The sequence below is a fragment of the Ceratotherium simum genome, chromosome 30, assembly GCF_057802395.1.
Source record: "Ceratotherium simum simum isolate JZ-2026a chromosome 30, ASM5780239v1, whole genome shotgun sequence".
NCBI lineage: Eukaryota > Metazoa > Chordata > Mammalia > Perissodactyla > Rhinocerotidae > Ceratotherium > Ceratotherium simum.
This window is the reverse complement of record NC_141929.1, coordinates 773,378-794,508: the sequence shown is the minus strand read 5'-3', so window position 1 is coordinate 794,508 and position 21,131 is coordinate 773,378. Positions and strand designations below refer to the sequence as shown.

The following is a 21,131-nucleotide window of genomic DNA, read 5'->3' as shown; positions in this document are numbered from 1 at the left end:
TTTTGGTTTTTTAAAATTAAGATACCATCAATTTTTTTGTGTGTTGTGGTTTCGATTCAAGCCAGGACTTTTGCGACTATGGAAAATCTGGGAATCGCAGCCCCCCGCCAAACCATCTTGAACAGGCGGGATGAAGTGTCACCCATTTCCCGGAGCAGGACGTGGAGGCCGCTAGGGCGCGAGGGACCGGCGCACAGACCCCGGGCCCACATGTCATGAGCCTCCAGGCCGCAGGCGGCAGCAGCGGGCGACGGGGCGGGTTACAATGTAGCGAGGGCGACAGGGCGGGTTACAATGTAGCGAGGGCGGCGGCGTCAGGTGAGCGGCAGAGGGGGAGCCGGGCGGGCCGAGGGAGGGACAGGGGGTGCTGGGGTGGAGGGAACGGGGACGCTCGGGGGCGCGCTCGGCCCGCCGCGCCCCGGAGCTCGGGGAGCCCCCTTTCCCGACGCGGACACCGAAGGGGCAGGGGGTAAGCGACCCGCCGGAGGCCCCGGCCGGCGTCCGAGGCAGGATTCAGACCCGCCGGGGTCGGGAGGCCCACCTCCCGGCCCTCAAACGGGCGCAGGGGGCGTTGGTGACCTCAGCTGCCCCCCGCCCAGCTCGGGCAAGGTTTAGCACCGCCGATGGGGAGTGGCCTCTGCAGGTGACACTGTCACTGCTTCGGGCAGTCAACACTGCGCCGTCTGTGGGATCCGTGAGGCCCGCAGGGACCACCATGGCTGTGCCACCCTCCACTGATGCTGGGCCTCTCTGAGCCTCAGTCTCCTCATCTACGAAATGGGCAGGTGTGGTGGAAAAGACCTGTCCCTAACCGGGTCCTCAGAGAGTATGCCTGTTGTTGTGGGTGAAGGTGGGGGGGCTATGTTTTGGAGTGGCCACTCTGCCAGGCTTCAGGGACAAACAACCCTTAAAGGGACAGTAACCCTGCCCCCGTTCCTGGCAGAGTCCTGGCAGGCCTCCTTCCAGATATGAGCAGATAGGTTGTACCTTTTCCCCTGCCCCCACCAGGGGGAATTCTTGCGGCCTCTGGTGGCTGTTGGGGTGATAACAGGACCTCTTGGTGGCCATACCACAGGCAGGACATGGCAGGCTGGTTCGGTGTATCGGGAGCACATCTGAGCTTCAACCCAGTGTCCTTCACTGCCCCAGAGACCCTGGGCTTTATTCTGATGTTTCCTTTAATTGCTAAGTCGTGGCGTCCTCTCCCCCATGAGAAGGGGCGGGGGTCTCTGGAGGAGGGCAGAGGGTAGAATAGCAAGTTTCCTTCCTTCTCAGTCTCCACCTTCCTGCCTGTTCCTTTCTGAGGCCGAGCCTGAATTCTGGGTGCAGAGTTCTCTGTGGGGTGAACCTGGCGGGGTGGTGGGGTGGCTGGCGCTCTGCTCAAAGTCGACCACTGCGTACTGCATCCCTGGGGCCCATGTGTTGGGACATCTGTCTGCCCTTGGCAGCCCCGAGGGATATATAATTCTCCAGCTTGGAAGGAGAGAAACTGAGGCTGAGAGAGGTCAAGTGACTCCACTCCTTCATTCATCCATGGCCTCTGTATCAGGCCTGGGGCTGGCACTGCCTGTAAAGAGATACATGAAAGCTGCTTTTTCCCAGGAAGGTTGCGGATGGGAGGAGACCTGCTGGGAAGAGCAGAGGCCTTCCTACCTTTGAGCTCCTCTGGCCATATTTTATTTTATTTTATTTTTTATATATATATATATTTTTTGTGAGGAAGATCAGCCCTGAGCTAACATCCATGCTAATCCTCCTGTTTTTGCTGAGGAAGACCAGCTCTGAGCTAATATCTACTGCCAATCCTCCTTGTTTTCCCCAAAGCCCCAGTAGATAGTTGTATGTTATATTTGCACAGCCTTCTAGTTGCTGTATGTGGGACGGGGCCTCAGCATGGCTGGAGAAGTGGTGTGTCGGTGCGCGCCCAGGATCCGGGATCCGAACCCGGGCCGCCAGTAGCGGAGCGCGCGCACTTAACCCCTAAGCCACGGGGCCGGCCCCCATTCTCTGGCCGTATTTTAAAATGCTGGGAGGTTTCCAGGGAAAGACCCCTGGGAGTGGCCCCTGCAGTCCCTTGGGGTTGAGCTGGTTGTCAGGTGATGACATCGACAGTTTGCTTAGCAGCAGCTCTGGGATATAGGCTTCACTGCCACATACAAGGACTTCGTGCTTCCACCCACCCTGAGAGGAAGGCATTCTCCCTTATGTATGGGCAAGATAATAGCATCCTGTAGCTCATCACGGGGAGAGCCAGAATTGAAATCGGGGCTCTCTGATTCTTGATTATAATAGTAACAAGGAAAATAATAAGTGTAGCCGATATTTATTCAATGCTTCCTGTGTGCTAGCCAGGGTACTCAGAACTTTGTATTAACCAATTTAATCTTCACAATAACCCTATACAGTGGGTACTATTATTATCTCCATTTGAAACATGAGAAATTGAAAGCAAAGAAAGGTTCAGGCATTTGCCCAAGGTCACACAGCTAGGAGCTGACAGAGCTGGGATTTGAATAGGTCCAATTCATCTTATTACAAGGCTGTTAGGGTGTTCAGTCAGGATCTGTTTTGGCTGCAAGAGACAGAAGCCCCCCCTCCCCACTCCCCCAATAATAGCTGTTTAAACAGAAGTTTATATCTGTCTCACTTGGATACAGCCTGGGGGTGAACAGCTCAGGGCTTCCAGGTCACAACCCAAGGTGGCTGCTCCAGCTCCACCCATTATATCTGCATTCCAAGAGGCAGGAAGGGCTGCAGAGGGGCAGTCTCTCCTTTTAAGAGCAATTCCCAGAAGTCTCCTGAGATCTTTCTGTTCACATCCATTGGTCAGAATATAGTCTTGTGACCACATCTAGCTTCAGGGAAGTGGGAAATTATGTGATTAGCCAAAAATCAGAGTTCCCCACTGTTAAAGAAAAATAGACCTGGACAGTCATTAAAACAGTAAAAACAGATTTTATTCAGGACTATTGCAATAGGGGAAAAGAGATCTCAGTGTACAACTGAGCTCAACTCCAAATACAGCACACAGGCAACTGGGGATTTATAGCCAAGGAGCAGGGTGGGGTCAGCGGATGGAAAAATTCCAAGAGGAAACCTCAGGGGTCAGGGGTATTCTGGCTGAACCGACCTAACACGGTGCTTATTGAAGGCAGGCCAGGCTGTCAGACATCACCTGGGGGTGGTGGGCGATGAGGAACCCCATCAGATGTGAGGGTGACCAGATATCAGGGTGGGAGCCTCTTGCTAAACCGACTTAGCAGAGTTCTTGCTAAAACTGGCTTTTATAAGGAAGGGCACAGATGGGCCTCAGAGAAGGTTTGGACCTGGCTGCAGTCTGGTTGAGCAAAGAATCTTTGTCGCCACTTGGGAAGAAGGGGTGAGTGACTACTGGAACAGCTGGATCTGTACTCTGGGTGCTTCCTGGGACACTATGGTACCTGCCGTCTGGGGATGCACTGGGCATCAGGGACTGACCACTCTGTGTGAGCTGCCCAAAGCCATCAGGTAATAAGAGAGAGGGGGACTTGAGCCCATGGCACTTGTGTCCTCCCATTCTGACCCAGGGCAGCCAGTCAATGGGTGGTAGGTTCAGCCAAAGGAATTCCAGCACAGAGGCCAAACAGGCAGGACAGGTCCCACGGTGGGTGTGGGAGTTCCTGACCCCAGGTAGAGGGGGGGTGACCCTGGCAGGGCCATCCCCTCTGGGCTCAGTTCTCTTTCGCATGGGGGGTGCAGATAGGAGTCATAGGATTGTCTTTTATAATTACAAATTATTTCAGACTGTAAACAGGTACAGAGAAAGCATAATCAAACCCGACTTACCACAAACCTTTAAAGAACATCTCTCTGACTTCCTGTGAACTTGTTTCTTCTGCCCTGGAGGCAGAGAGGCTAAGGAATGTGGCCCAGCTCGGTAAGTGGGGGGACCTGGGATGCGGACCCTCCCCTGGCCAAAGCCCCTTCCTCCTGTCTGGAGCCATTGGCCCAGCGTGTTCTGCAGTTTGCTGACATCTAAGGAAGGGAAAAGAAGCACTTCCTGCCTGTCTCCTGGGATCCCGAGGCGTGGGGCCCACACACTGACTCAAGCCACATGGGGCATCGGTGGGAACCCAGGCCAGTGAGGTGCTGGCCGGCCTATGTGATGATTAAAGAGCATCCGGCTTCCGGCAGGGCCATGGTGCTGCGGGGGCTCCAGGAAGAGGGCCCTGCCCAAGGCCGCACTGCAGGTGGCAGCGCAGGCCTGGGCCCTGGCATCAGTGGCAGAGTGTTCAGCACTGCACCCTGTGATGGTCATCACTGACCGTTCTGCTCAGGGGCTGTGGTTTTGGGGTGCTCTGAAGGGAAAGGAGCACCTCGGGTCAGGGGCTGGGACTGAGTCCAGGGTGCTGTGTCTCGTGGGAGTGATGGAGCTTTCCTCCTCAGTGACAGTGAGGCCTGGCTGGAGGTGGGCCCAGGCCGCAGGCCGCCTGGCTGGGCACCCTTGATAGGACAAGTCTCTCCTAACCTTGCTTGTCTAGTGCTTGGACGTCACTGCTCTTACTGAGGGGACACCACTAGTGGGGGCCGGGGTGAGGGCTGAGGATGAGGCCGTGGTGTGGGGTGTTTCACCTGGGCCCTCCCAGGGAGGTGAAAGATGCATCGCCTCTGAAACCCCAGGACCTCAGTGAGCCTGGGAGCTGGATGCTCATCTCTGCCCTGCCCACCCCGCAGGTGGGATGCTATGGAATATGATGAGAAGCTGGCCCGGTTCCGGCAGGCCCACCTCAACCCCTTCAACAAGCAGCTTGGGCCGAAGCAGCATGAGCAGGGGGCTGGTGAGGAGGCCCTGGACATCGCTTCTGAAGGTGGGTGCTGGGGAGGAGGGCTGTGTGGGCAACCCACCCCCTCCCACCGCCCCCCCACCCTCTCACCCTGGTTCCTCCCGTGGAGCGTGCTGGCTGTCTCCCTTTTCTCCACAGCACAAATCAATTTCCACTGTTCTGTAGTTTGCTTCTGTCCCTGCATTAGAATGGACACTACTGAGAGCAAGGACTTGTGACCATCTCGTCACTGCTGTGTCCCAGGGCCCAGCACACAGCAGATGCTCACTCACCTTGAGAGGTGAGCTCTGAGCTGAGGTCTGGTGGTGGGAGATTAGCAGGCAGAGTGCCCTGTACAAGGCCTACTCCTCTGGAGGTTACAGCGGGTGCTCGGGGCCCAGGGGTGTGTGCAGAGCTGGCCTGGAGTCCAGAGGGCTCAGGAGTTCTGGCGTGTCACCCTCTGGGGCCTGTCTTGAATCCGTATTCACATACACAAGGCGTGTGCCTTAGAAATGGGGTGTTTCCGTAATACTAGTTCGTGGACCTCTTTTTGTACTGTGAGTGTCTTTCCACCTCATCTTTTTTTTTTTAAATGCACACGTTTTATTTATTTTTATTTTTATTTTTTTATTTTTTGTGAGGAAGATCAGCCCTTAGCTAACATCCATGCTAATCCTCCTCTTTTTGCTGAGGGAGACTGGCTCTGAGCTAATATCTATTGCCAGTCCTCCTTTTTTTCCCCCAAAGTCCCAGTAGATAGTTGTATGTCATAGTTGCACATCCTTCTAGTTGCTGTATGTGGGACGTGGCCTCAGCATGGCCGGAGAAGCGGTGGGTAGGTGCACGCCCGGGATCCAAACCTGGGCCGCCAGTAGCAGAGTGTGCACACTTAACTGCTAAGCCACGGGGCCGGCCCTCCACCTCATCTTTTTGTTTGTTTGGTTTTTTTAAAATTTTTTATTTTATTTTATTTTTTTTTGTGAGGAAGATCAGCCCTGAGCTAACATCCATGCTAATCCTCCTCTTTTTGCTGAGGAAGACCGGCTCTGAGCTAACATCTATTGCCAATCCTCCTCCTTTTTTTCCCCAAAGCCCCAGTAGATAGTTGTATGTCATAGTTGCACATCCTTCTAATTGCTGTATGTGGGACGCGGCTTCAGCATGGCCGGACAAGCGGTGGGTCGGTGCGCATCCGGGATCCGAACCTGGGCCGCCAGTAGCAGAGCACGAGCACTTAACTGCTAAGCCACGGGGCCGGCCCACCATCTCATCTTTTTGAATGGCTCTCTTCTGCCTACACAAGGATACCTTTGCAGATGCAAACAGGGCAGATGCCAGGGTAGGGCCTGGCTCCCCTCAGCACCTCCTGTGGGCTCCCTGCCTCCCGGAGAGCCCTTCCACCCCTGGCTGCCCCAGCCTCTTCCTGGGGAAAGGCAGGCTGACTTTTCTCTCTCTCTGCTGCCCCCTACACCTGCACCCCCTCCAGAGGCCCTGCCTCAGCTGCCCCCTGAGGAGCCGGAGTTCCACTGCACTGAGCGTGTGATGGATCTTGGTCTGTCTGAGGACCACTTCTCCCGCCCCGTGGTAAGATTCGGGGTCCTGGGGGAGAGGGACTGGGTGAGCCCCCGAGGCATGAGGGGCCAGCCATTTCCTCATCAGCCCACTCCCAGGCAGCAGGGCCACGTCCACCTCAGCTGGGTCTCCTGGGCCTCAACTCTGAGGCCATGGGACACCTGACTCCCACCCCCAAAGCCTGTTTGGAGGCCAGTGGAGACAGGCTGGACCTGGGGTTTGGGAACCTGGGCTGCTATTCTCATGTAGGGCCGTTCTTCTCCACTGTGCTCCACGTTCCTGTGAAGCAAATATGAGGGCTGATTCCATCTGGGGTCCTGGGAATCCTGTAGACAAGCAGGGTGAGCACGAGGGAGGGAGAGAGGGAGACCCCACCCACCTCCCACCACCCTTTCTCCTCGGCAGGCCACTCTCTTCTATATTTTGTTCCACAGAAACCTTTTTTGTTTTTTAAATAATTTTATTTATTTATTTTTCCCCTAAAGCCCCAGTAGATAGTTGTATGTCATAGCTGCACATCCTTCTAGTTGCTGTATGTGGGACGCGGCCTCAACATGGACGGACAAGTGGTGTGTTGGTGCGCGCCCGGGATCCGAACCCGGGCCGCCAGTAGCGGAGTGCGTGCACTTAACCGCTAAGCCACGGGGGCGGCCTGAAACCTTTTTTTTTTAAATAAAAGTGCTCTAATGATTTTTTTTTTAAAGTTTGAAAATCTTTTAGTTTTATGCGAACCATCTCCAACTTTTATTTGAGAGGAACATTATAGTAACATTGAAAGGTAACTTAAAAAATGTTCACCCAGAAGCCCCCAGTTCTAATTTAATTTTCATTTTGTATGTGGCCTTTACGCTTTGCTGATACAGATAATGTATTTCCTTTATGTGTTTTGAATCTTTATTATAACGTTTTGAGCACCTCCTGTGGGCCACACACGGAGAACTGAGAGGAGGATTGTCACCTCTTTGCCTGGTCTCCTGGAGCCCCGGTGTGTTACAGGAGAGGGTGGCCCCGAGGGCAAGGTCCTCCCCAGCTCCCAGCTCTGAGGCCTGAGCCCGGCTGCCTTCCCCAGGGCACCAGTGTCCTGAGTCTAGGGGCTTTCCCGGCCTGATCCTGGGTCACTGTGAGGTGCTGGGGCCGGGGTGGGCGGGTGCCTGGGGCGTCTCTGGGCTTGGTGACTAAGTGGGAGGCCAATTCCTCTCCTTCACCATAGGCGAGTGTCCTCTCCCCCGTTTTCATCCCAGAGGAAGTTCTGTAAAAGTCAGAAAATAGCATAGTCAGAAAAGTGATAGGATTTCTAAAAGAAGGAAGTTGTGTTTTGAAACACATCCTGAATTAGGTCTCTGAGCCTACGGTAGACAGGTCCAGCTGAGGGGCAGGCGGTGTGGGGCGGTTCTGACTCGTGCTACTAACTCTCCTGGGCCCCCTTCGGTTTCAGTTTCCTTCTCTGGGCGAGTGAGGAAGGCGAAGGCTGCTTGGGGCCTGGCCTCCGCCAGGAAAGCATCTGACCGTCCTTGTGTCCCCCCACTGGGTAGGGTCTGTTCCTGGCCTCTGACCGGCAGCAGCTGCGGCAGGCCATCGAGGAGTGCAAGCAGGTGATTCTCGCGCTCCCTGAGCACTCGGAGAAGCAGAAGGACGCCGTGGTGCGGCTCATCCACCTGCGGCTGAAGCTGCAGGAGCTGAAGGTGGGTGCCGGGCCCATCCCAGAGGTGGTGGTGGGGAGCTAGGGAAGTCTGGAGGCTGGGCAGCCTCTGGCTCCTTCCCAGGGGCTGGGTCTCCCTCCGGGGGCTGAGGGAGAAGGCCACCCAGGAAGGCAAGGAGAGAGAGATGGACCCTCACCCACGTGCAGGTATTTCTCTAATAGTCTGACCTTGACTGGGTGTCCTGGGTCACGTGCCCACCCACTGTAGCAAGTGGGTGACATGAGTCCCACCTTGAACCACATGACCAGAGTCGGGGGTGGTTTCCTGAAGGTGACAACAGAAGGGGTAATGGATCCTGGAGGCCAAAAACCACAGGTGTCCACAGTGTCGTCCTTGAGTCTGGCTTGGCTGCACGGTGTCCCTGCCCTGGCTCATGAGTCCCTGGGAATTTAGAAAGTGGAAATATTCATTAGGATCTAGCTAAGGCTTGGTAAAAAAGACATCCCAAAATACAGTGGCTTAAAGAAATTAGATGTGTAATTTTACTCACATAGAAATCTCATAGGCAGTCCAGGGCCCATATGGCAGCTGATGGTGTTGGGCACCCCAGGTCTTCCTTTTTATTGCTCTGCCAGTCCCTGGAGGAATCCCAGATGGCCCCACACCACATCTGGGTCAGCACTCAGCCAGCAGAAAAAATGTGGGAAGGGCATAAAAGGCCCTGTTATTCCTGCTCATGTGCCCTTGGCCTCGACTTAGTCCTAGGGCAGCCTGGGTGCAAGGGATGCTGGGAAAGGGATCTGTAATCGAGCGGTCCAGGTGATCACTAGGGGATTGCTAAAGGCAAAAGCAGGCCAGACATTAGCGGAAACTCACAATCTCTGCTACAAATGGTGCCTGGAAGAAACAAGCCGAGGGGCTTGGGTACAGCCGGCTCACCTGTAACCCTTCCCTGGGCCTCTCTCCAGGACCCCAATGAGGATGAGCCCAACATCCGAGTCCTCCTTGAGCACCGTTTCTACAAGGAAAAGAGCAAGAGTGTGAAGCAAACCTGTGACAAGTGTAACACCATCATCTGGGGGCTCATTCAGACCTGGTACACCTGCACAGGTGGGCTGAGACCCCACCTTCTTCCTTCTGGGTGGGCAGGGCAGAGGCCCCGCAGCTCTGGGCTGTGTCAGGTGACTTGTCTACAGAGTCTTCGGTATTTACTGAGCCTGCAGAGTGCCGGGACACAAGGGATGAAGGACCCCATCTCTGCCTCTGTCTGGCCTGTGCTCACCTGTGCCCCTTCAGCATGTAGCCGCTAGCTGCGTGTGCTATTCAAACTAAAGTTAAATAATTAAAATCATGATTTAGCTCCTCAGTTGTACTAGCCATATTACAAGTGCTGAATAGCCACATGAGGTTGGTGGCTACCACATTGGACAGTGCAGAGACAACATTTCCATCATTGCAGAAAATTCCATTGGATGGTACTGTTCTGGATGAGAAATCAAAGAAGTGAGTGATATGATATGTTAGACAATATAGTACAGCAAAGAAAGAGAAGGAAAGGGAACTAGCATGTGTTAAGGAGTGGGATGGGTGCAACTTGAGGGTGGAATGAAAAGGTATCCTGTGACATTTAAGCAAAACCTTGGAGGTCAGGAAGCAAGCCAGGAGTATATCTGGGGAGGAACGTTCCTGCAGGGGAGCTGTCTGTGCAAAGGCCCTGTGGTCGGTGTGTGTCCAGTATCTTCAAGGAGGAGCAGAGTGTGGCTGGAGCACCACGTCTGAAAAGGAGGCATGGTAGGGTGGGCTCAGGGTGGCTGGGGGATTTTCTGTAAGTGCACTGGGGGCCATGGGTGGTGCTGGAGTACTCAGGTCTTAACAGGATCACTCTGGCTGCCGAGCTGAGTGTGGACGGCAGGAGGGAGTGCAAAGGTGGAAGAGGGAGGATGATGGCAGTCTGATCAGGGTAGGGTGAGAAGTGGCAAAGTGCAGCACGAGCTGAAGGACTGGGAACAGGGTGTAAAAGGGAGGGCCCGGGCAGGTGGAAGGGTGGAGTTGCTGGAATCCGCTAGGGGAAGACTGTGTGTGGGGTGGGTTTGGGCAGGAAGAGCCAGGATTCCATTTAGACAGCTTAGGTTTGATGCCCGTTAGGCGTCCGGAGGGAATGGCAGGTCGTAGCCCCTGGACTTTGAGTCTGGAGTTGAGGGGCGAGCGCAGCTCTTGCCTTCAGGGAAAGCTCAGGGGACGGGGACTGAGAGAATCTTTGAATTCTGGGACCCACAGTGACGCCGGGAGAAGCCGTAAGATTGATCTGGGCACAGAGTAGAGTCCCCCTGGGGATCCCAGCAGCTAAAGGTCAGCCTGGGCTGCAGGATGCCCCCACTCCTAAGAGGCTCATTGTTGCCCCCCAGGGTGTTATTACCGCTGTCACAGCAAGTGCTTGAACCTCATCTCCAAGCCCTGTGTGCGCTCCAAAGTCAGCCACCAAGCCGAGTATGAGCTGAACATCTGCCCCGAGACGGGGCTGGACAGCCAGGATTACCGCTGTGCGGAGTGCCGGGCGCCCATCTCTCTGCGTGAGTGCTGGGAAAGACCAGGGTGCAGGGTGAGGGGAGCTGTTCTGAGAGGTGCAGACGGCGGCCAACGGCCATGTGAGAAGATCAGGTCCCTGAGACGGCTGAGGACAGCACGGCTCCTGAGCACCACTTCCTGCTCTTCCCTGGGGAAGCGACGAGCCACGGCTCCTGGCACCGTCTCACTTCCAACTCAAGCAGTCTGAGGTTCCAGCTCTGGTCACCTGGAAGTACCCACAGGGCCCGGCGTGCCCTCAGCGTCGTGTGTGTGGCCCCCTTGTCACAGAAAGCCCATGTAGGCGGGACTAAAAACCACACCATAGTCACGTACGTGCGTGTCAGGCCTTCGTCCTAGAGATTTATTGACGTTCATTCATGGGGTCCCCTCAGCAGTCCTGTGGCGGGATCCTATTATTGTCCCATTTTACTGATGAGAAAACTGAGAGCAGTGAGGGGCCCTGACCCACCTGAGGTCTCGAGGATGAGTCAGGTCTGGAGGATGGCACCCCGCCCAGCTGGCTCTTTTTTTTTTTTTTTTTTTTTGTGAGGAAGATCAGCCCTGAGCTAACATCCATGCTAATCCTCCTCTTTTTGCTGAGGAAGACCGGCTCTGAGCTAACATCCACTGCCAATCCACCTCCTTTTTTTTTCCCCAAAGCCCCAGTAGATAGTTGTATGTCATAGCTGCACATCCTTCTAGTTGCTGTATGTGGGACGCGGCCTCAGCATGGCCGGAGAAGCGGCGCGTCGGTGCACGCCCGGGATCCGAACCCTGGGCCACCAGTAGCAGAGCACGCGCACTTAACTGCTAAGCCACGGGGCTGGCCCCCAGCTGGCTCTTTAAGCGCGAGCCCTGGGCGCGGCAGGGCAAGGGGACCACGCCCCGCGTGGCGCGGAAGCCGTGGGTGTGTGTGTGGCCCGGACCCTGAACCCAGCCTCAACTTTGTAACCTCGACTTTGTAACGACGCGCCCCCTCCGCAGGGGGTGTGCCCAGCGAGGCCCGGCAGTGTGACTACACCGGCCAGTACTACTGCAGCCACTGCCACTGGAACGACCTGGCCATCATCCCAGCGCGTGTGGTGCACAACTGGGACTTCGAGCCGCGCAAGGTGGGGCGGCGGAGGCGTGCATAGGCTTGGGGGGATTAGGGTGGGAGGGGAGGGGGCGTGGCCCCGAGGGGGCAGAGCCGGCGCGTAGGCCCGGGGGCATTGGGGTGGCAGGGGCGGGCATGGCTCTCCTGCAGGTGCGGTGCTGGAGGTGCTGCTCCATGATGCCCCCCAGGTGTCCCGCTGCAGCATGCGCTACCTGGCGCTGATGGTTTCGCGGCCGGTGCTCAGGCTCCGCGAGATCAACCCTCTGCTGTTCAACCATGTGGAGGAGCTGGTGGAGATCCGGGTGAGTCTGGGGCCTGCCGCGGTGGGGGCTGACCCGCTCCTCCCCAGGTGTCGTGGCAGCCGAGGAGAGATGACTTGCTTAGGTTTAGCAGTGCTCCTCGGATGTTCTTTGGGTTAAAGACTTTAGGGCACCTCCAGTCACAATTTGGTGCTAGGCCCAGAGGCAATTTGAAATTTTCTAGTAGCCACATTAAAAACGTAGTAAGAAGCAGGTGAAGTTAATTTTAATAATATATTTTAGGGCCGGCCTGTGGCTTAGCGGTTAAGTGTGCCCGCTCTGCTGCTGGTGGCCCGGGTTCGGATCCCAGGCGTGCACCAACGCACCGCTTCTCCGGCCATGCTGAGGCCGTGTCCCACATACAGCAACTAGAAGGATGTGCAGCTATGACATACAACTATCTACTGGGGCTTTGGGGGGAAAAAAATAAATAAAATCTTTAAAAATATATATTTTATTTAACCTAACATAATCAATATACCACATTATTGAGGTATATTGTATTCTTTTTCTTTGTGGTCGAATTCCAGTGTGTATCCTTCACTTACAACAGTCTCAGTTAAGCCCAGCCACATTTGCATGCTCAGCAGCTACATGTGGCTGATGGCCACGCTGCTGGGTCAGCAGAAGGAGGGGCGGGGCCACAGGCAGTGTCTCAGGTGAGGTGGTGAGAAGGATTGGATTCCACTTAAAGGGGAGGAGACCGAGTCATTGCCAAGGCCACTTGGACTGAGGAGGGAATTGGGATTTCACTGGGAAGCCTGGATCCGAGCTCAGATGCAGCGCCATGCTGGCCCAGAGGCTGGTGGTGTGTGTAGGGTGGGCTGGGGTAGAGTGACCAAGGGTGAATGAACTTCAGGGTCCTGCCTGGCCTGGAAGCTGTGGCTTGAACTTGAGCTGAGCTGGAGCACTCAGATCTGGGACTGTTCTGGGGGATGTGAAGGCACTTCCTGTCCCCTGCTGACCTGGAGTGCCAGGTGGGATGACTTCCTACAAAGCTAGTGCAGGGCCAGGCCCCTCAGCCATGCAGTGGGGCCACGGCCCAGCCCCTGACCTTGCCGAGGATGCCAACCTGCCCCTCTCATCCACAGAAGCTGCGCCAGGACATCCTGCTCATGAAGCCGTACTTCATCACTTGCAAGGAGGCCATGGAGGCGCGCCTGCTCCTGCAGGTCAGACCACAGAGGCACCAGCCCCGGGTGGGGTGGGCAATCCTGGGGGGAAGGGCAGGAGGAACAGTCAGGGTGATGAGGACACATCATGCTCAGGTCTTTTTCAGATGACTTGGTAGCTTGTGTGTGCTGTGTCTTTAGCAGAGGGTCTCCCTGACTCTGTTCTAGGTCTGTAATAAGCAAACAGGCATTCTACCCACAAAGGTGTTCTCTGATTACATTACTGTGGGAAACGCTGAGGGGCAGGTATCGTCTCTGCAGCCTTTATGTGAATCTCCATAGAGTGGACCAGGCAGGATTGACCGCAAAACCCACTTTTCAAGGCTCACCTATTTATTCGTTTAACAAATATTCAGAGTGCCTGCTATGGGCAGACCCTTGTCTAGATTCTGGGGAGCAGTGGACAAAATAGCAGGAATCCTTGCCCTCGTCTCAGAGAGCACCCTTCAGGTGGGGAAGACAAGAAGAATAAGCAGCAGGACCTCAAGGGGTGGTGAGGTCTGTGCACAAGATAAAGCAGGAACGGGGGTGGGAATGTTGGGTGGTAACGGGGGTCAGGACCAGGAGGAGGTGTGGCGTGCCGGGCAGAGGTAGGGTGTGCCTGGTGCCTCGGGAGCAGCAAGGTAGCCAGCATGGCTGGAGGGGCTGTATGGGGTCCAGACACCGACGCCGTCTGAAGCCTGTTGCTCCCAGGAGCAGCCCACGGTGCAGATGATGGGAGTGAGGGGGAGGCAGGGAAGGGCCCTCACCCGGTACTTGAGGTCACGGATCCTGGGACCTGCAGCTCCAGGACCGTCAGCATTTTGTGGAGAACGATGAGATGTACTCTGTCCAGGACCTGCTGGACGCGCACACAGGCCGCCTCGGCTGCTCGCTCACCGAGACCCACACGCTCTTCGCCAAGCACATCAAGCTGGACTGTGAGGTGGGGCGCCCCCCACCCTGGGGACCGTGGGGCGTCTCTGTCTGCTCCTAGTCCCAAGGGCGGGGAGGGCGGGAGAGCAGCTCGGCCTAGCGTGAGCCTGGCCTCAGGTGCCCTTCGGGCAGGCCTGACCTCCCCCGCACTGTTTCCCCCAGCGGTGCCAGGCCAAGGGCTTTGTGTGTGAGCTCTGCAGAGAGGGTGACGTGCTGTTCCCCTTCGACAGCCACACGTCCGTGTGCACTGACTGCTCTGCTGTCTTCCACAGGTGGGTGTGGCCCTGACCCCACCCTCCGGCCGGGTGCCTGGGCTCCCTTGATTGGAGCCCGTGCTACTGCCACAGTGAGAGGGAGAGGAAGGAGAGGGACACATTTGGGGCTTGGTCTTTGCTGCCTGATTTCAAAGCCCTTTGCCTTAATCCTGACATATGGAGTTCAACCCTGATGTGTGTGACCTAGTTGAAAGTTTCACTGGGAACAAGAACCTGTGGGGCTGGGGAGGGGGTGCTGCAGCCCAGAGCCCGGGTGTGTGCACAGTGTCCGACCTGCTTCTCCCCTCCAGTGGGGCTGAGGTTGCTGTCTCGGGTTTAGCATAGGCCAGAGGTTCCTAAACTTTCTAGCTCCTGGCGCCTTTAGTGTCTCGGCGATTTTTTCAAACGTCCCTAGGCCAAAAGAAATACCTAACATTTTTGTTTGCTAAGTACTTAGGCTCAGACAACTTAAGCATTTATGTCCTAAAGACTTAGTGGATGTTTGGAAAAATAATACACAGAAATTGGAAGAAAAACATTTTAATTCTTTAATAAGCACAATTACTGTATGACACATGTGTGCCTGCTGGGCCCTGCACAACTTCTCACACTGGACTCAGATGGGACACCACCACCCCCATTTCTGTCCACACTGATGTTTGCCTGGCACTTGCTGTTTGTCATAGCAACCCTCTGTCATGGCTTTGCAGAGCTGTCACAGAGAGGGCTGTGGCAAAAACTAATGTTGAAACTGAACTCCCTTGAGCAAGCAGTTTGGATGGTATATGACAGATGACAAATATTTCTGTGCCCCTTCAAAAATTTAAACTAGCCCACGGGACCCTGTGCACCTCCTCAGTACCCTGGGGATAAGAACAGGTCAGGAAATCAAGTCACTGAGAGCTCCAAGCAGAACCTTCCTTGTCAGATGGTAACAAGATGGTAGGTGTGGACCCTTTAGCCGGGGCCTGCACCAAGGTACTGGGTCACGGGCCTGGCCGGCACACCTGGGTGCAGACCCCGCTGCTGCCCTTTGGGAGAAACTGCCTCAGTTTCCCTGTCTGTAGAGGGGGATATTGGGACCTGACTTGGGAAGTTTGTGAAGACTCAGTGGTAGAATTTTAGATGCAGAGAGGCCTTCCTGGGCTGACCCCGTGTCCCTGCCTCCAGGGACTGCTACTACGACAACTCCACCACGTGCCCCAAGTGTGCCCGGCTCACCTTGCGGAAGCAGTCACTCTTCCAGGAGCCTGGTCCAGACATGGACGCCTAGAGCCGCGGGCATCCCTCCCCCGCCTGTCTGGTGCCCACCCTCCTGGTCATTGCCAAAGTCAAGGTGTTTCGTGTACTCTGGAGACCCTGAGGTTGCGTCCCCTGGACCTCTCCCCCCTGCTGGGCCGGAGGGGTGTGAGCAGGGACACGAGGACCTTCATCCCCAAGGTGCTTGCAGGGACTCAGGGTGGCTGCACTGGACTGTCTCCTGGGTGTGCTGCTGCAGGGCTCCATGGGCAGGGGAGTGCCTCCCCCATGGCAAACAGCCCCCCATGCCCTTGGGGCCAAGGCTGCTGCGCCTTTCTGCCCTGGAAACGCCAGAGGGCTCTGGGGGAGTGGCCGACAAGACCGAGGCCACCAGCTGCAGGCACCAGGCCTTGGCCTGAGTTTTATCTGCAGTGGATGGTCTGGATTCTGCCTGGAGGCTCCCATCCCCCCGGTCCCTTGTCTCTTTGGGGACCTATGATTGTCCCTGGCTGGGGCTGTTCATGACTGCCTCCCAAGGTTCTTTCTCTCCGGGTCATCCTCCAACAGGGTCAGTCCAGGGGTCACTGGCTTTTCTACACAATGTGGAGGGAAGTGGCCATGGAGCCTCTGCTCCTGCCTCCGCCCAGTCCTGCTTACCCTGGTGCTCTGAGCTGGGTGGCTGGGGTCCAGCTTGAGGACCAGGGACTGTGCCCCCAGGGGAGGTTCCAGGTTAGGCAAGACAGTTGGTTACAGTAGGCCTGGGTGGCATTTCTCTGGACCAAATTTGCCCCTGAGGAGCTCCGTCCTGCTGCCACAGTGCCTGCAGAGGGCTTTGGATGGCTCAGAAACCACCAGTCGGGGGGCCCTTTTGTTTGGGGGCCTGAGGTTGGTGCCAGGGAAATTTGCTTGAGGGAGCTCCAGAGGAAGCTTGGGCATGGGGTGTGCGAGGTCCCACGCTCCAGCTGACAAAGGGACCCCTGGACGGAGGATGAGACCCACAGCTCTTCTATGGGGAGCTGCAGCCGGCCTTGGCATTTGCAGGGGCGCTTCGTGCTATGGAGACCCTGTTGTCGAGAGGAGGGCCCTTGGGAAGAGGATGTTTCAGGACACAGCTTCCCAGTCTTGCCTGCCCTTCTCCTCACCTTGGACTGTGCCTGGGTGCTGATGCAGGTGGTTGACATACACAGGTGGTGGGTGGCAGGCAAAGAGCGTAGCTGCCTGGATATCCATCACCTCTGACCAGGAAGCCCAAGAGGAGATGCCTCGGCCAGCAGAACAGTCAGCTTAGCTCACTAGCCGAGGCGAAGGCTGGGTAAAGAGCGTCACCTCTCCTCGTCCCTCTGCACCATCAGGACAGCCCCATGTGGTGGCTTTGGGCAATCCTCTCGCTGTCCTGACCTGCCTCAGTGTGTGACGGTGAGAAGGGAACACAGGTGAGGTCAAGGTCGGGTCAACAACGGGTTCGCCCTCTGCTTCCCTTCTGGGTTGAAGAGGGAGTTAAAGGCCAAGTGCTGTTTTCCTACAGCCCCAGATCTGCACATTTCTCGCCGCTGCCTCATGGTTCTGTCCTAGTTATACTGGCCATTCCTGAATTTACTGTGTAATCAACATTGCATTATTCCAGTTATAATCACCGTGTCATAGAAACATTAGTATGCTGGCATTTGTGGGACAAAGAGTTGGCTCCCCCTCTTTATTTTTCAACTCCCCCCACCCCGTTTCCTCCTCCCCCAACACCTCTTCCCCACCTACCCCTTGTGGATGAAGACTTTAAACAGAATCACGTGTGCATCTTTCTGAGTCCACAGCACAGTAGCAAGAACCCACCGAGGAATCAGTTTGCACAGCCAGCACCTCACAGAGGAGCAGTGAGGGACACCCAGGTGTAACGATGCCATAGCTGCTGTCTTATTAAATCTGTGTTCTCTAGACTTGGGTTGTGTGGTGAACCGGGGGGACAAGGCAGGGTTTGAAGACATACAAACCAAATGAAGGCTTGAGGAAAGCCCACAGCCTTTCCCATCCCATGGGATCCAATGTAATCTGGTTTGGGGAGAGGCACATGTGTGGGAGTCAGACCAAGACCTGAGTGTGCTCTGATTCCTCTCAGCCTCTGTTTCTTCTGTAAGATGGATAAAAACGCACCTTGTGGGGTTGTTTGGGTTCCAGGAAGCATTGAGCACCGACGCTGGAATGCAGAGAATGCTCGAAAAGTAGAAGCTATGTCTGCTTTCCAGTGTCCTCAGTGGAAGAACTGTCTTATTAGCCCAAAGTAAGCAACAAGAAGCTGGCCGGTCATGCAAGTCACAGGTCAAACTCCCAGGACCCACTAAAAGAGCCCTCACTGCAACTCAGGGCCATTCCCATTACCTTTGGACTTCAGGAGAACTGTAAACCACCCTCCCAAGTTACAGTCAAACCTCTGCATATTTACATTTCTCTGCAGATATATGATCTGTGGTTTTGACCAGCATCTCAAAGGGGCTCTGATCCAGAAAACATCTGGAATATGCTTTAGAAGGTGTCTTTACACATCATTCATATCCACTTGCAATCCGGATAGTCTGACAGACTGCAACCCTATGTCTGAAGAAACCAGAGAGCTCTAACGGGACATGTGCAGAAGGGTGGGAGGAAAGGCGTGCACAGGCTGTTGGTGAGCCTGTGCTGGCAAGCTGGAGCGTAGGTCTCCAACTACACATGACTAAAGCTACAATTCCGCTAGTAGATGGAGTGTGCAATCTCCCCCCATGAAATAGTATTTTAACATTTTTATTTTGACAAATTTAGATTTATAGAAATGTTGCAAAAACATTCCTATTTACCCATCTCCTTGATTCTCTAAATGTTAATATTTTGCCCCATTTGCTTTATTCTTCCTCCACATACGCACTTTTCTTTTTTCTGAAACATTTGCCAGTAAGTTGCAGAAATGATGCCCCAGTGCCTCTAAACACTTGTGTGTACTCCTTCTAAACAAGGATGTAAAAGGCCATGGTGCAGTTATCAACACTGATACAACACTATAAAACCTACAACAAACCTATTTAGATTTTTCCATTCAGTTACCATGTCTCTTTAGCCTTCATTAATGTGGAAAGGTGCATGATATTGACATTTTTGAAAAGCACAGGCTAATTAGAGTGAAGAATGTCCTTCAATGTGAGTTTCTCTGATTGGATTCAGGCTTTGCACTTTTGGTGGGTATTCCACAGAAGTGATGCCGTGTCCTCAGTGCAACACCTGTCCCGTTCCTGGAGATGTTGACTTTGATCCTCCTGTCTCCTGTGTCCTTTGACATGTTCCTCTCATTCTTTAGGCACTTGCTTACTTTCTATCACAGCAAGGTGTTGCACACTATCTTGTGCTCTCTCAGTCCCGGCCATGAAACCAGTCATTTCTCCAAGGAGCCCTAGCACCTTTTAGTGGAGAATGGTATTGAGTAAACAACAGGTGGTTGTTGGATGTGCACACTGCCACCAGGCTGTCACTGCTTCTAGGTCCTTTCAACAGAGAGTTAGGAAACGGTACCCCCCTACATCTGTCTCTCTCTATTTGTCTATAAACACATTAAAAACCATGAGTTCACACTGACACTTCCCATTTCAAACTAACATCACAAGATTCATTCTTTCTTTACCTTTTCCATTTACATAATTCCCTTCCCTCACAGTGGGAAATCTGGCTCCACTATCCATAATATATTTATTTGCTCAATTCTAGAATATAGAGAAAGTACTGTCAGCATTGCTAACCTATGCCTCTGTGAAAAGGAAGCCTACTGATGAGTTTAATATTAGAGTTCTTTTTTTGTCTTTAGCCTGAGTGCATACATTCAAACTAGTGTTCTAAATTTACTTGGGTGTGTCTCACCCTTCATTGTGGGTATGTAATTCATGTGAAATAGGGTTCCTCTCATATATTCCATTTTATGTCTTCCCTATCCTCATTTATTTTTGTGTGATATACTAACATGGTTCCAAAAGTCAGAACTTTACAAAAGATACACTTAGTCAAGTGCCACCCCCCCCCCCCCAGGTAACCAGTCTCTTTAGTCGCTGGTTTCTCCTTCCTGTGTTTCTTTTTGCACAAATGGGTAAGATATGTGTATATTTTATCTCCCCTTCTTTCTTCCACAAAATGTAGCATACTATACTCTTGCATGTTGCTTTTTTCAATTAATAGTATATCCTGGAAACCACTCCACATCAGTTCATAGATTTCTCATTTTGTTATTATTGTTGTTGTCATCGTTTATGTGTTTTATATTTCATTGGGTGGAATTGCTATTTCACAATCGACCATTCTTCTATATGTGAATATTTAGGCTGTTTCCTAGCTCTTGCAGTTACAAACAAGGCTGCAATGAATAATCTGTGCACATGTATTTTCTTTTTTTGGAGACGTATCTTCAGGGTACAAACCTGCAAGTACGATTGCTAAATCAAAAGAAATCTATTTTTTATTAGTGTCTAATGCCCCTCCATAAGGGTTGTACCAATTTGCATTCCTCCCAGCAACGTATGAGAGTGTCTGTTATACCACAGCCTCACCAACAAAACGTGGAGTCATACTTTTTGATTATTTACTGGTCTGATTAGTGAGAAATGGTATTTGTGTAGGCTTAATTTGCATTTCTCCCTTTATGACTGAGATTGAACTTATTTTCATATGTTTCAAGATCTAATTTATTCATGAATTATATCTTTTGTCCACTTTATTAGGTTTTGGTTATTTTTTCTTCTCAATCTTTAAGAATTCTTCACGTATCAGGGATATTAGCCCATTATCTGAGATATGTTGCAGATATTTTCTTCCAGTTTGTCAACTGCCTTTGACCTTGTTTGTAGTGTTTTTTCCCCTGTGGAAAAGTTTTGTTTTGTTACATTTTTATATGGTCAAACTGATTACTCTTTTTTTATTTCATCTGGATTTTGTCATAGAAAAATCTTTACCTACACCCAGGTCAAAGAGGCATCCATCCACGTGTCTTTGTAGTACTTGCATGGTTTCAATCTTTACATTTAGATCCCTAAACTCTTTATTTATTCTTGTGCATGCTGTGAGGTACGGATCTTATTTTATTTTTCTTGAAATGGTTAACAGTTGTCCAGCACCATTTAAAAAAAAAAGTCTATCTGCATCTATTTCTGGATTTTTTATTCCAACACGTCTACTATACTGCTTTAATTACAGAGGCTTTATAGTGTGTTTTAACATCTAGAAGGGCTAGTCTCGTAGTTTTTCTTTTCTTAAACATTTTTTTTTAATTTAATTTTTTTCCCCCAAAGCCCCAGTAGACAGTTGCATGTCATAGCTGCACATCCTTCCAGCCGCTGCACATGGGACGTGGCCCCAGCATGGCCGGACAAGCAGTGCGCCTGTGCGCGCCCGGGATTCGAACCCGGGCCGCCAGCAGCGGAGTGCGCGCACCCAACCGCCAAGCCACGGAGCCGGCCCCTTCTTTTCTTAAAGAAATGTTTTTCTGGGTATTCTTGCATGCAATCTTTTTAAAGCACATATTTAAATAAAATTTTAATGCCAAAATTTGATACTCTCAAGTGTCAAAACGCAAAT

General features: G+C 53.2%; 1 protein-coding gene across 17 annotated transcripts; it reads left to right on the top strand.

The window, feature by feature from the left end:
- Positions 1-215: 215 nt before the first annotated feature.
- On the top strand, positions 216-21,101 carry DEF8 (differentially expressed in FDCP 8 homolog). Of its 17 annotated transcripts, none has more exons than XR_015549099.1 (14): positions 216-318; positions 4,714-4,847; positions 4,989-5,103; positions 6,289-6,386; positions 7,907-8,056; positions 8,983-9,124; positions 10,420-10,584; positions 11,564-11,691; positions 11,864-11,977; positions 13,066-13,146; positions 13,931-14,071; positions 14,224-14,333; positions 17,724-17,826; positions 20,846-20,987. XR_015549099.1 is itself a non-coding variant. In XM_087419745.1 (14 exons), the coding sequence occupies exons 2-14, from the start codon at positions 3,303-3,305 to the stop codon at positions 21,066-21,068; spliced, it is 1,656 nt and encodes a 551-aa protein (XP_087275871.1). In that variant the 5' UTR covers positions 439-785; positions 3,292-3,302; the 3' UTR covers positions 21,069-21,101. The 17 variants fall into 17 exon arrangements, 16 of the variants coding, with proteins under 16 accessions (XP_087275873.1, XP_087275870.1, XP_087275882.1 ...); XM_087419745.1 differs by lacking the exons at positions 216-318; positions 17,724-17,826 and adding exons at positions 439-785; positions 3,292-3,379 and having other exon boundaries at positions 5,011-5,103; positions 20,846-21,101; XM_087419752.1 differs by lacking the exons at positions 216-318; positions 17,724-17,826 and adding exons at positions 3,295-3,379; positions 3,783-3,916 and having other exon boundaries at positions 5,011-5,103; positions 20,846-21,101.
- Positions 21,102-21,131: the final 30 nt, after the last annotated feature.

Excerpts from the sequence above, each read along its gene's own strand:
- DEF8 (XM_087419744.1), top strand. The coding sequence starts at position 216 with ATGAGCCTCCAGGCCGCAGGCGGCAGCAGCGGGCGACGGGGCGGGTTA. Across the intron at positions 319-4,713 it reads AGCGAGGGCGGCGGCGTCAG|GTGGGATGCTATGGAATATG; the intron begins GTGAGCGGCAGA and ends CCCACCCCGCAG. Across the intron at positions 6,387-7,906 it reads ACCACTTCTCCCGCCCCGTG|GGTCTGTTCCTGGCCTCTGA; the intron begins GTAAGATTCGGG and ends CCCACTGGGTAG.